Source organism: Lathamus discolor, chromosome 13, assembly GCF_037157495.1.
Source record: "Lathamus discolor isolate bLatDis1 chromosome 13, bLatDis1.hap1, whole genome shotgun sequence".
Taxonomy (NCBI): domain Eukaryota; kingdom Metazoa; phylum Chordata; class Aves; order Psittaciformes; family Psittacidae; genus Lathamus; species Lathamus discolor.
The window spans coordinates 3,172,289-3,186,994 of NC_088896.1; the positions used below are offsets into that span (position 1 = coordinate 3,172,289).

At 49.8% G+C, this 14,706-nt stretch overlaps 1 protein-coding gene across 2 annotated transcripts in view; it reads right to left on the bottom strand.

Annotated features, from left to right (window-relative positions):
• The window catches only part of UBE2O (ubiquitin conjugating enzyme E2 O), a 65,296-nt gene that overhangs the window by 6,968 nt on the left and 43,622 nt on the right, over window positions 1-14,706 (bottom strand). For both annotated transcript variants that reach the window (XM_065693223.1, XM_065693224.1), the window contains exons 5-14: window positions 14,433-14,496; window positions 13,394-13,537; window positions 12,717-12,826; window positions 11,812-11,962; window positions 10,517-11,016; window positions 7,547-7,701; window positions 6,045-6,157; window positions 4,883-5,008; window positions 3,692-3,781; window positions 717-1,374 (exon numbers count right to left, since the gene is read on the bottom strand). In XM_065693223.1, coding sequence (XP_065549295.1) covers window positions 717-1,374; window positions 3,692-3,781; window positions 4,883-5,008; window positions 6,045-6,157; window positions 7,547-7,701; window positions 10,517-11,016; window positions 11,812-11,962; window positions 12,717-12,826; window positions 13,394-13,537; window positions 14,433-14,496 — 2,111 coding nt within the window. The remainder of the gene's footprint in view (window positions 1-716; window positions 1,375-3,691; window positions 3,782-4,882; window positions 5,009-6,044; window positions 6,158-7,546; window positions 7,702-10,516; window positions 11,017-11,811; window positions 11,963-12,716; window positions 12,827-13,393; window positions 13,538-14,432; window positions 14,497-14,706) is intronic.

A 14,706-nucleotide genomic window follows, 5' to 3' on the forward strand; every position in this document is an offset into this window, starting at 1 on the left:
ACAGCCTGCATCTCCTGCTCTCATGGTCCCACACAACACGGTCCTTGTGCCCCAGCCAGGAGCCCTGTCCTACAGCTGGAGTAATGACCCTTTCTCTGCAAACCCTAAGCACAGCTCCCCATTTTTACCTATGCACCCTGCAGGTCCTGAACACTTTGGCCACCTTTTCTTGTCAGCTCTGGCCTGGCAGGCTGGCTCCCGAGCACCTTGGGCTCTGCCGTCACCACTGTTCCACACAAACAGATGCTGCTCTGTATTTTTGGCTGATTAACATTGGCATAAGTGAACAAGGACTCTCACCCATCAAGGACACCCAGCACAAGCTGTTACTGCTCTCCTTAACCAGTTCATCCCTGCAACTAAGCCTGAACAAAGCCTGCAGCTCTCAAGAAAGTACTTGCAATGGAGAGCAGCTCTTCTCTGCAGCCCTCCAAAGTTACTTACCAACATGGGCAAAAGGGAAGCACACTCCTGTGGCTTGAGATGTTGCAGTAGTGCCTAGAGATGCTATCTAAAAGCCAGGTTTATGTCCCAGAACAGATTGTGCTACAGAAGTTGTTTTGATTTCTCCTCCCTAGTTAATGAGCTGTGAAAAGGACTAGGAAGAAGAGAAGATAGCCAACCCAAAAGGCCTGGAAGCAAAGGTTTTGGAGAGGGGAACACTGCAAGACAACAAGGAGAGAGTCTGCCACACTGGCCTGACCTGACACACTCACCTGGAGCATACTCCAGCACAGAGAAAACTTCTCCCTTGGCACTGGTGAAGGTGACTCCGGGCTTGCCTCCACTCTGCTGGCACAGCACTGGTGTCTCACTGGGCCACTCTGACCTCACCGGTGTCTGTGCCTCTGCTTTTTCTTCTTTCTTGTCTGTTTCCACCATAGCTTCCATCTTTTCCTCCTCTGCAATAGCCACGTTATCCAGGGTTTTCTTCAAATTCTCCTGCAGCTTTTTAATATCATCCAAGAACTTCTTCTCCCGAGTGGGTTTTTCCAGCTCCACAGTCGGGGAGGTGGGAGACACAGTCAGCAGCTGCTCCACAGTCATGTTCTTCAGGCTCTCCAAGATCTTGATGGCCTCCTTTAGCTCGCGGAAGCTCTTGGGGGCTCTTTCCTTAACGCCTTTTTCTGCAGCCAGATCTGCAACAGCCATAGCCACAGCTCCCTGGACTTGTTCCTCTACTTTCTTCACCTCCTCTGCCGCTGGCTCCTCAGGCTCTAACTCCTCAATTTTTGGGTGGTCGTCTTCCATGAGGCCATTGTCTGTCTCCCAGCTGTCGCTTTCATCCTCCCACTCTGAGGATGCTCCACTGGTGCTGCCGTCAACAGAGTCATAGTCTGACTCCTCAATTTCTGATTCTATGTTATATAAGTGCTAAAGGAGAGCAGAGTTACAAGAGAGTTCGGCTGAAGCACAGAGTGTTAAGTTGGTTTTACATGCAAGTCAGCTCTTCCCATGAAAACAGAGCTTGCATCTAGGATTGGCTGGGCTGTTTCAACCCCTTCCATCTCTACAGGGTGGCCTGTGGTTGATCTAAATGACATGCTCAGTGGCTGGTACAGATTACGGATCAGCAGAACCCTACCCTCCACTTTTCAAAGGGCAAAACTAAGACAAGTTCTAGGTGGGCTGCAGCCATTCCAGTGGCCAGGATCCAGCCTGGGAGAGCACACAGGCACCAAACAGCTACCTGGATGCCCCAGGGTTTCCACATGTAGATGTACTGTGAGTGGAGTTAGCATTTCTGGTCCTGCTTCTGTACCAGCAACTGTGTTGGCACAGAGCCCTGGTCTGGCTGCCTCCACACTCTGTCCTCCCACAGAAACAATGCTGGAAGCAGGGAAACATTCCCATACCAGCTTTCTTCTTCTGTGGCACACACTACTCGCCATCAGAGCCCTGCTATGCTGCTTTGGCTGTTGTATGTCACTACTGCTTAAAATTCAACTGGGACAATGAAGTCTAACCCAAGTTGCTGAATAAGCTCTTACATAAAATGCTCTCTTCCCCTTTGTTGCTGGAAGCTGAACCCTTCCATGCTCCATGTGGCCTCGCCTCTTCTAGTTTTGCACATGCTATGTCTCTTACGAGACCCCCTGCAGAGCCTTACAGACATACTCCAGCTACAAGCACCAACACAGAGGCAGGGAGCAAGAACAGCTTCACAGGGCTGCGTGAGGATGGAACATTTTATCCACAAGCTTCTGACACTTCACTGATGGCCCAAGAATCCTCTTAATCTTGCAAGATATGACCCAGAGGCTAAAGCCCATGGGCACTCAATCATCTTGTCACAGCCTTGAACTGAACCAGCACTGTTCTGTGCCACCCAGAGACAGGCAGGCAGCAGAGGTTAGCTGGGTTCAACACAAGTGACTGCAGGCAGGAAGAGCCATCAAACCTCAGAGCTAATCCAAATCTGAGACAGAAAGGGAATTAGCCATTCATGCTATCTTTATTTTTAGAGCTGAGAGAAAGCTTCCAGCCAGCTCCTCCCTGGGCACATGGACAGGCATTGATAAATCCGGGTTTTAGCAACCGATAACTCATGCTCCTGACATTCCCCAACTCCCATAATTACGCAGCCGAGCAGAATGGAAGGGGCTGGCGTGACACAGCAGGAGCTGCTGCAGAGCCCCAGCCCTGCGGAGGGAGAACAGCCCTTTGTGGAACACACATCAGCCCTCTGATTGTGCCTGTGATCCAAGCACATGTGACACCAGGGGGAAGGGACACAGCAGCCTTTGTGACGCTCCAGTCCACTGCCATAGTGCAGGCATTGACTATTCTACTGTAATTAATGCAGAGCTGCTTTGCTTTAGAAAGGAATCTGGAGCGAGTACTTTCTACGCCCAAATGCATCTCTGCAGTGGTGTTCTCTGCCACAGTGACAGAGATAGGACCCTACAGATGCAGGTCTTCTCTCAGCTTTAGGCTGTCTGCCTTCATTTGAGGCAACAAGGAGAAAAAACATGGGATGAAACTACCTGGAGCAGTGAAGACGATTACAGGGTAGTACAACAGAAAAGCTTAGAACAATGCAGAAGACATATCAATGGGGCTAAATGGATTAGCAGTGTGGCTGTATCTATTTTTAAGCTTGCACTCACCCCTTTTCCCTCCCTGCCCTGGGAAGAGAGTCAGGTCTGATCCCTAGGTTAGCTGAGGTGAGAACTTGTGGCTCTGGCCCAGATTCTGGAGGAGCCTCTTTAGCAAAAAAAACCCCCACAAAACCCCAAACAAACCACTATGGAGCTATTTCACAGGCAAGACAGAACAAACTATCATCTTCGAGCAGTGCCTTAGTTGGGCAATGCAGAGAACCTGGGCTCAGGTCAGAACTGATGATCCCTGAGCTCTGCAACCCCAAGTGCAGAGCAACAGGAGGCCAGGAGCAGGGCTGTGCTCAGAGCTGGGAACATGCAGGGCAGTGTGTGAAGGGTGCAGCAGCCTGCCCATACCTTCCTGGCCTCTATAGTCAAGAGCAGTGATGGCCAGTTAGTTGTCCAGTCCTCCTGACAAAGGATTTTCTTGTGCTAACAGAACTGGGAAGTCATCCTATGATAGCGGAAGGCAGCAATAAATGGAGCAAGATTCCCTTACTCAGTGAATCTGCACCCAGGATTTAAACCCAAGACTTATCACTCAGTCAACAATTACAGGGATATCACAAGCTGGAACAGGACCTCACCTGAGGCAGAATAATAGTCTTGGAGTTATCAGCCCACACCACTTCCACTTTACTGCTGACATCCACACGAGCCACTTGTCCGACTGAAGGCTATGGAGACAAGAGCAGTTTGTCAGTCCCTTTCCTCCCCCAGAAGTGCAGAGCAAGAAGGTTTGAGAAACAGATATTCCCCAGCTGGATAAGCACCTAGAGCAATGCCTGCAGCCTCCAGCAGAAGTCTTGGGCTCCCCATGCTGAGGGGGAAGAGAATCACATAGAAATCCCACAACACTGCCATAGAGAAGGGGAACACTCTCCCAAGTGTTCACTGCCCAAGGAGGGGAGGAACCAGGAGGACTCAATCTGGCAGATCTGGTTTCTAAGCAGGCCCAGGGCCATTGCAGGGCTGTGCCAGGAAGGCAACAGGACCTTCCCTGGAATGGGGCTGCCCTCTAGTGGGATCCCAGCATCAGGGGCTCCCAGCAGCTTCTCCCCGCTGGAACGGAACAGACAAGTCCCCACTGGCACGGGCTGTGCGCAGCAAGCAGCACCTTGCACTGGAAGGAGGTTATGTAGGTCAGCTGAGCAAGCTGCGGTGTGCTTCATGCTGCTGAAACTGGGGCTGCAGGAAAAGCCACACTGCACCTTTTAGCTCTTACTTAGGACAGCAGTCTCAAAAGCTGGAGGTCTTCCCTGCACACCGAGGATGCTGCTTTCCTAGCAAAGAGTGCGTCCTCCACAGTATAAACTGTTCCTTCTTCCTCCCCAGGAGATCAACCAGCTCAACAGAATTAACATGCACATAACAGCTCAGATGAAAACCACAACCCCAGTCTTCTGTTGCCAAGTGAAACTGGTTTAATAACAAATCCACCTTCACTCTTGCTCAGGAGCCCACAGAAAATCCTCATAACAGAGATTACCCTGAAACCTTAAGCAAGACTCTTATTAAACCCACTCAGGCATATTTGCTTCTTGTCTTCACTTTGTTCTTGCTCTGCTATAGACTCTGTCACCAAAAAGCAAAGGATTTCAAGGTTACACCTCCAGACTTCGAGGTCTGGTGTGTTACTCATGACAGCAGGGAGCACCGATACAAAGCTGAGGAGCTTAGGATACCCCTGCGGGCCTGAGGCCCTCTGACTGACTCTCTCAAGTGTCTCCACTAATAGCTGGTGACAGTGTGGTCACATAACTGTGCCCAGAACCCACCTCATCCTCCTTAGCCGTGGCTCCATCCGAGTTGCCAATGCGGATCACAATGTCAGTGGTGCGGAAGCGGAAGTCTGGGTGATCAGCAATATCATACACACTCACATCCTCCTCCTCCCCGATCAGCTGCAGCACAGACAGAATGTGAACATGTCAGCCCCAGGATGCTGCACTGCCCTGCAGGACATGCCTGCAACACTTCAAAGTACTGTGCTATATGAGGTCAATTTTCAGTTGTCCAACAACCTGCTAGAAGCCGCTGATGCCCCTTCCTGTCACCTCATCCTGCAGCACATCAGTCAAGGTGCAACAGTGAAAGGAAGCAGATACTCTGTCTCATCTGCTCATCCTCACCTTTACTTCAGGTTCTCCATCACTATGATCACAAGACATGCAAGCACAACGTTTTATCCCCTTCTGAGCACCCAGATTTCTCAAAGCAGTTTGCTGGGGCCCAAAGGGTTAGAGTTTACTTCTGAAATGATCCAAGGCAATGGGAAGTGCCAAAAGCCTTGTCAATTAATAGGAAACATCTTTGATTTCTCCTGAAGGAAGAGAGCTAGGAGCCTCACAACTAATGAGAAAGGGGTGAAGTGGAGCACAACCCCATGCTTGACTCATGTTCCACTTCTAGATGTAAAGGGCCCTGCTCAGTTCTGACAACGTGGTCTCCCACCCCGTTTGTGTGACTTGAATCCTCCTCATCTCCCAACTAGACCAGAGTCTATCAGGACTCTGCAAAACAGTGTTCATACAAGCCCTGAGAAAAAGGCATCAGGCTGCTATAGGCAATAGTGCCCAGCAGAGTGAGCAGGCCAACAGGCAATAGGTCAATTCTCTTCCCATGAGCTAGCAAAGCCATGGGAAGGAAAAATTCTTATAGTGAACTTAAATCAACTGTCTCTGAAAACTTCAGCAATAACCTTCAGCCTGATGCTGGTTACAGGATATAAACTCTGTTTGGTCTTCACTGCCTAGGAGGCATCTATAAATATGTAGCTAAGCCTTACAGGGCCAAAAGCACATTGCTGTTCCCATCCTCAAGGACAAACTCCACTGCAGAGCTGACTCTCAGGCTTAAATGCGTTTATGTGTGAAGCCTGTGTGTTTTGTGGCTGCTTTCTCTTAGCTGGCTCCAACAAGCACTGGCTCCTGCACTTACCTCCACATCATCTCCACTGGATTTCAACTTGAACCACTTCACCACACAGGTACGGCCAATATGGTCACCAGATTGCACGACTCCATATAACCCAGGGTCCTGGGAGCTCTGAGCTTTGGGTCACAACGGTAGGGAAGAAAACAGACAAGGTAAGTGAGGAGCAGAGACTCTGCACAGCAACTGAGGCTGTCGGCTCCCAAGCTCTCCCGGCTGAAACCTTCCATTTGTGAATGGCAGGAAGAAAAACACTTCTTCCTGCACAGCCACAACTGTACTCAGCTAATGAGCTGCAGTTTAATGGGGCACAGAGTGATGTTAAAATAAGATTGGACTGGGTGAACACATCCACTTCGAGACCACTTTTGAGCTCTATCACCAAGAGAAAACACACTGTCCCGTTAGTGCTCTGCTCTCAAATCATACAACCACAGAATCACAGACTGCTTTGTCTCAGAAGGGACCTTAAAGCTCATCTAGTTCCAACCTCTGCCACAGGCAGGGACACCTTCCACTGGCCTTGAACACTACCAGGGATGGGGCAGCCACAGCTTCTCTGGGCACCCTGTGCCAGCGCCTCAGCACCCTCACAGGGAAGAGCTTCTGCCCAAGAGCTCATCTCAGTCTCCCCTTGGGCAGGTTCAAGCCATTCCCCTTGGCCTGTCCCTACAGGCCCTTGTCCAGAGCCCCTCTCCAGGTTCCCTGCAGCCCCTTTAGGCACTGGAGCTGCTCTCAGGTCTCCCCTTCAGGAGCTTTCTCTTCTCCAGGCTGCCCCAGCCCAGCTCTCTCAGCCTGGCTCCAGAGCAGAGCTGCTCCAGCCCTCGCAGCAGCTCCGTGGGCCTTTTGGTACCTCTTCAGCACCACACAAAGACTACCAGAGTCCAACCTGACAATGCTTTGTGCTCTCTACTGCTGAGGGACTATCCCTGCTAGAAACAGAGCTGAAAGCAGATGGTGTGCCATCAGTATTTCATGGCCGAAAGCTGTAAGTGTCCTTGAACATGTACTGTGACCCTCATCGGTTTCACCAATTGGTCTGGTGAAGAAAGGGGAAGCAAGATGCCTCTGGATCCCACAACCCCTCCAAGAAAAAATGGGGGGGTCATGACAAACAAGCCATACGGAGGAAGCAGCCTAAAGTGAGCTGATCCTTTCTCCCCGTGTTCTGCAACAGAGCTCAGGGCTTTCAAGAAGGTGGCCACCTCTACTCTATAGAAACACTGAGAATCCCAGCTTTGCTCCTTGGCATTTATTCTTTCCACATCTCGCCTGTTATCACAGTTCAACAGTTTAAATAATGGTGTTTAAATAATGGTTCTCTACTGATATATTAAGTTGGCTGAACCCCTGTCCCTTGTTAGGCTCCTGCACCTACCTCCAATGAGTACTACTAAGGCTACCATAAAAAGGGCTGCAATGTACATTAAGAGATCCAGACTGAAGAATATTCTGCATTTAAGAGCATGTTTGCTCCCCAAGGAGAGGATTGTTTTGACACCCAATACCTCTTTTGTCCACCACAAAGTCCCCAGGGCAGAACTCGTTGTTGTCCAGATGATGGACGGGAATCAGCTCGTTGGAGCGGATGTTTGTCTCCACGGTGCCATCCTGCCACATCACATCAGCCGAAGTCATCGTGGTCACCACTTCCACAGCAACCCTGGCAACACGGAAAGGCAATGAGTTACCAGAGGGAATGTGCATGATCACAGCCAGAATGTGATGCTGCCAACCTCAAGAATCAAGATAGATCTCAGCAACACAAAGGTACGCTCATCAGCAGGTTGGGATGTCCGAAACCCACCTCTTCCCAGTGGCTTTGTTCTGACAGCTTCTCCATCATCCTGCAGATGTTACATTGCTGCAAGCTTGTATTACAGGACTTCTTCCCTTCCAGGGAGCTGATGCTGAGCTCACTTTTAATCTTAGTGGAGCACGTTAACATCTACCAGCACCCACTTTCTAACCCCTGGCAGAGGCACAACAGGAGCTTCAAATACTTTGAACCTTAAGAACATCTCCACTGAAGCACCTTCTGCCTGACAGCTCTGAGTCATCTTTGAAGCCAAAGAGCATGGAACTGGAAAGGAAAGCTAAAGCAGCATTCATCTCAGCCCTTCCAGAAAAAAGGAGAAAAGCCAAACAAAAAAACCAGAGGCAACACACTGATTACGGGTAAAGCAAAAGGATTTTGTCTGAAAGGAGGAAACTCTCCTTCTCAGCTGTTCAAACACATCCATGCGTGTCTGCAGCTCAGAAATCAAACCCACACATGCAGCAATGGACCACATGCTAGTCCTCTGCCGTAGAGCTTGAGTAAACTGCCAGAAGAGGCAAGTTGAGAAGCTGAAGAGCTGCAGTTTAGCTGCACCTCCTCTTCTAATGAGCCCTCCACCCATTTCTGTCCTTCCTACAGCACAGAACAAACTGAAGCTCATGCAGTGTTTAAACCTCGTCTTTATTTTGCTGGCCAGACCTTCCAGACATAACAAAAGTGCTGCATTTGTGCTGTTTTCAAGTCAATCCATCAAGAAGATACAACATTCAAATACAACTGTTTATCTCAGCCCTGTTTTTATGCATGGAGGACCCAACAGCACCAAAGCAGGGTCTGGAATGTCAGAGAAATACTTTGAAGTGGAAATGGTATGAAGTTTCTTGTAGGACCAGCAGTCAACAGCACAGTATCAGAGAACAAGTCTGCAACAGGTCACACGTGGTGGGTGACGTGCCCAGAAACGGTTCCTTGGGGAAAATGGGAGTCCGCAAAGCTGAGGATGGGAGAGTGGAGAGGCTGGAAGGAAATGCTCCAGCCCTGTCTGCAGCACGGCTTATGCAGCTTCACAAACAGGAAAATCATGATTTAACATTAATAACCCCCCCTGCTAGATCCTCACTAAAACAACCAGAGGTCCATGAGCTGCCTGGAGAGCTGCAGCAGGTCACTGAATGATGGGAAAGCCGCACATTGCATTGGCTCCTGCAGGCAGAGATGCCCATGAGCTGCCAGGTCAGATGTGGTGACTGACTGCAGCCAGCCCAGCCACGCTGCACTTCTCAGCAGTGCTCGGCAGCATCTACTGACGGGCACCAGCTTCAGCTGGATGTTCAACCAGCAAGGACCCCTCCTGCCGAGCTGTGACCAGCTGCCACATGTGTCCTGTAGAGTGTCGGCTGGGGGTTCACATTCTGTGCTGAAAAAGCTTCTAGCTCCTTATTCTCTGCAGCATGGTCATCTCTGCAAAGGGCCCTGGCATCTGACCTCTGCATTTCCCTCTTGGAGCTGCCCAGATCCAGCCCGGGAATCTGTGTTGCCACAGGGATTTCTCCCCAGTGCCTGTATGGGGTAGAAAGTTGCCAGGTTTATCAGCTATGCTCTCCTTAACAAAGCCTTTAGTGAAATGGAGGCCCCAGCAAAGGGGTGAGAAGTGAAAAGTGAAGCCAGAATCAGTTCCCAGGATCTCCATCACACACTCCTGCTCTGTCACTTGAATACTACTTGTGACCTTCAAATTCAGGTTCTCCAAACCCCACAAGGACTGAAGGAGCAGCTCTCCTGGCATGCAGGAAAAGCTAAAACACCTAACCCAAACGTGACTGAAGTTCATGGCATTCTCAAACTACTGGGTCCCTTAAATCCTGATCCTGCCACTTTTCTGCCAGGATTCTCATGTATCTCACACTAGCTCATTTCTGGTGCAGGATCTGTATACAACTAAGCAGCCCAAGGAAGCCAATTGCCAGACATCTCTGCATCCCGTGAAGAGCTTAAACATTCTCAAATTAGGTAAAAGGGAAAAGCTGCTGAGATCCAGTTTTATCTAGAAATGGGCAGACACAGGCAATGTTCCCTCCTTCCCCAAGCTATGAAATCAATCCCTCCAAGGCTCTCAAGGAGTGCACTTTGTTCATTAAAAACCCAATATAAAGTATACTGCTGGCAAAAGTTGCCCATTTCTCTCCAGAGCAGGGTAAAGCTAATAGAGACCACTGCAGTGTGAAGCCCTGCCAACACAGAGCTCCCTGCTCATCTGGAGACAGCTCTAGGAGGAGAAACTGTGCACTCCTGCAAGCATGACCTGTCCTCAGCCTCCCTGCAGAAGCTGCCAATAGGGTAACCGATTCATGTCATGTTTAAGCTGTGTGATCTTTATTCACCCATCTCTTTCCCTGCATACAGAGTCTAATACAGCACAGACATTCTGCCAATGCCCTGGGGCATAGCTGAAATAAAATAGCATCAGTGTCACGTCATGTGGCCCCAGTTTCATCAGAAGCTGGACTGGGACCAGGGTGATTCCACACAGGCCACTGCACAGTCATCACAAGAGAATTGCTGTTGGTTACTACCATGGGGTGTTCTAACATGAGGCACATCATCACCTTCCACTCAAGCTGAGGAGGTGGTTTACATCTGGGAACCTTGGTAAGGGACATTTCTGGCAAGTCTACCAGCCTTTGGAAACCCAACTCACCTGTCTCCTGGCTTAAACTCTCGTGAGACTTTTGTCTTCTTCTTCTTGTGCTTCCGCTTCAAGTTTTTGATGGAAAGAGGGATGCTCTTCTTGCGCCCAGTGCCGCTGCCACTCTGGGACGAGGCAGTGGAGCTAGTAGAAGAGGTGACAGAGCTCGTGTCATCAGTGTCATCAGCTGCTTCATCATCAGCATCCTGCTCCATGGACTGGAGCCGGTAGTCGGACAATCCTTCATCTTTCAGCAGAAAGGGAGGCTGCTGTCGTGCTGCTGCTCCCTCTTTCTCCTTCCCCGTTTCCTCAGGCTGCTCCTCCTTGCTCTCCTCGGGACTCGGTGCACTGCTGGGAGAGTCATCCAGCTCACACTTGGATTCAGGCTTAAGCTCTTCTGGTTTTTGGTCATCAGCTGCAGCAGCCTCTTTGTCAGGGGACTCACTGGTACCCTGAGACTCTGGGGAGCAGGACATGATCTTCACTATCTGCTTCTTCAGCAGCCGCCTCACCTACAGAAAGCAGAGCTGAGTCAGACAACACCTGGGCACCCCACAAACTGCCAGCCAACTCTGCATACAGAGGAACACAGAACCCCACAAGCTGCCAGCCAGCTTTGCACACAGAGGAACACAGCACCCCACAGGCCTCTGCACAGTTCACAGGCCCCCGAGTGTCCTGCAAACCAAGGAGAGCAGCACTGGGCTAGTCCAAGGGCAGTGAGCTTTGCTCCTGCAGGCTATTTTAAGCTTTTTCTGAAGTTTTTGTTATGGAAGGTCACAAGTTAATCTATGTAGCAGACAGCAGGGAGGTCACCATCCCCACTGATGATATCCTGTTATTCTAGGAACACCGCTGCTCTGCTGCCAGCATGTAGAAGCTGTAGCGTGACTCACTTGGCCTAGGATGCAAAGGCTTCTTCCTTGTCTCACTGCAGCAAGGATTTAACTGAACAGCACAGCTCCACGAGAAACCCAAGGCCATGCTAATGAAAACAACGTGTGTCTAATGGCCTGGCTGTCAGAGCACACCAGCTCTGACACAGCTCAACCCCTGCAAGGTGTTGAGTGTGCTCAAGGCCCTGTTCGTGTTCTCTCACAGCATTAGCTGCACGCTTCACCCAGTACAGTCAGACTACTGCACAAGGTGACTTGGCTGCTGGCAACAAGGAGCCATTACTCTTTACAGCCACCACTTCAAGAGTCACATTTCAGGCCGCATGACAGTGCAGAAGGTTTCTGCTCTAAAAGCTACAGCAACCAGAAATACTTTGAGAAGATAATGACTCCCTTGAGCCCTCAACTCACCTTTTTGGCAACTGACCCTTCACCCAGGACACAGTTCCTCTCAGGACATTCACATGTGATTTTAGCAGGTTCCACTTTGTCTGGGAACACATACAGGCACCTTTCTCCAAGCTGCCTTTGGGCATGGTCAAAGCACCCCAGCCGCTTTACCCTGTGGGACAGGAGGACAGCCATGAGCAAAGTGCAAAAGCAGTAGCAGAACCTAGCAGTGCCCAGCGAGGCTCATGCCAATGGCTCTTCTGGGGTGGCAGGAGCTGAACACCACATCAGATCGTTCCCCAGTTCTAAAGGGGAAGTGGGGATCTCACCAGGGACTGGGTGGGATACCAGCGACTCCTTTCCCTCCAGCTCCCCTTCCCAGAGATGCTGCCAAGAGACATTTGAGTGGGCATTGGGGTTTTTTTGATGTCATCTGAGAGCTGCTCCCCTCCACCTTATGAACTCCAGGCAGGAACCCTACTGCATTGAGTTATTACTCATTTGACTTTCCTTGCTGAGTTGCGTCCAGCCCAGTTTTGCAGCTGCGGCCTGCAGAGGGCACCAGCTGCTCCCTCAGTACCAGCCTGGCTCTGGAGAGGACACCTCAGCAGCCTACTACACACACAGGGAACAGCTGCCCCCTGCTCCAGACACAAGTGGAAGGATGAGGGAAGAAGTGACCTGTTGCCAGACACTCCCTTCCTCTATTCACTTGTCAGCTGGAGAGTACTTGGAGATGCCAATCCTTGTGTTGGTAACTCCAGCATCTGCTAAACTGATTTGGAAGGTATTCTCAGACATTTTGAAGCTCTGGAATATGCAGGCATGGATCAAGGAAGAGCAGCATTGTGACTGATGAGTTAGCAGGCAGGTCACCCATAGTCTGTACAGGCACTGGGTGCTGGGAGTGAAAAGGGTTCTCTCACCTGGACAGCTTCTCTTGGCTGATTACTGAGGGAGGAGGGCTCACACTGTCAGTACCTCCAGGACAGAAACTTTTAGTGATCCAGGTAACCTTTAGTTCCACCACCTGTACCTACAATGTAAAGAGAGAAAAGGCAACTCAATTTCCCAAAGGCTTTCCTTGACCAGGGTCTAGGATCTGCATCCTTGCACCCAGGAAAGCGGCAAACCTGTGTGTGCTCCCATAGCCTGGCTCTTGGCAACACCAAGAGCTTCTAGAGTTCTGAACTCCAAGAAAGATGACACACGGTTTGGGAAGGAAGCTGTATACATACAAATCAGCAGCCCAATGTCACAGAGACATGCTAATGGACTTGGAGCTGCTCCCTCTTGGAGTCAGCAACATTCCTCCCTTTCTGGATAGCATGCAACCTTGAGTTCCAATAGAAGAGGTGCTTCTACTGCCCTAATGATCAGCTTCTAAGTGTATTGGCACATGATCACCTTGCAGGGTGCTGTCAGGGAGGCAAAGCCAAACCATGGTCAACAGTCCTGTCAATCCACAGTGAGGAATTTGTCACCTCAGCAGAACACAGCCACAGTGCATGTGCTTGTGGAAGGTGCCCATGGCAAGCTGACTGCTCCAAAGAGCCAGGCAGGGCCTGTGCAGGTGGTTCTATGTCTGCTGCTCAGTCCTTACCTCTTCCACCACCACTCTGAACTTGCTCTTTGTGCTCAGAACAGGCTTCACACCCGACAGCCACTGCACGCTGGAGAAGACTTTAGAAGGCCCGATGAGGACTTGCCCAGGATAGAAGCCATACGAATCATCAAAGAAGAGACCCTGTGGGGGGAAAGGAGGTGGAAAAAACAGCATAAAGGGCTGTAAGATTTATGATTCTAGCATTGCTTGCATCTCATTTGTGATCAGTAAGATTAACCATAAGGGTAAAGTCTGCAAGTTGCCCATCTCCTAAAGCTCATTCCTCTCCTATAGCAGTTCCTATAGCAACCTGCTCTGTCACACATCCTGACTGCATTGCTAGCTCCCAAGAATTAAACACCATTCTCAGTCAACTCCCAGTATCACTGCAGGAGTACAGCGAGGCCATACTGATGGCACTGGAAGAACAAGCAAGCTGTCACCCTTTAAAGGTGAGAGAGGTTAGATCCCATCACCACATAGGGAATTCTGGGCTGTCCAAAAGCTAGCAAAACCTTTCCCGACACGTGATTTGGAGAATGCCAGCATGGTGGCAGGTCTCCATTCAGAGAACACGATGGACCACAATAACAAGAGAGACAGTGCTTTATGCGATGTGGAAATGTGCTTCTAGCACAACACCTTTTCAACATGCCCTTTTCCAGAAGGGGAACAATTTTGAAAGCATTAAATGGAGTAAAGAGCCTTTTCAAGCATGTACAGATCTAATGAGCAGTGAACTGCCTTGACATCAGCCACCTGACTACATGTTACGCAAGTTGTTTGCAAAGGAAGCAGTTGGATTCATGAATTGTAATACCTCCACAAAACCTGCTCATTACTAACAGCACCTTTAAGCTACATTCTGTTACACTTACTTCAAGTGAAGAGCTAGTGAAGTGCTTCTCATCTGTGATGCATCGTTTAATTTTAGGATTAATAAATAGCTATACTTTTGTCTTCTCCCTCCCTCCTGCACAAAAAGCTTACAAGATGAAGGTAATCAAAAAGACTCTCAGGAGAAGCAGAAGCTCACCGAGTCACTGACATGAGGACAGACATCATACAGCTTGGCTCCATCTTCTGTGCTCATAGAACACCTGGAAAACAGACAAGAGACACAGTCAGGTTTCCAGACGCAAACACCTCAAAAGCAAACACCACCAAATCAACTGACACTGTCTGAGTGGGTCTGTCCATACACCCTGCAGTGTATCATTGAGCCTTTATGGTCCAGAGCAAAGCTGGTTACAGACAAGCTCTAAAAGCCCTGCTTGGTACCTAAAGGTTCCATCCAGCATGTAAAAAGA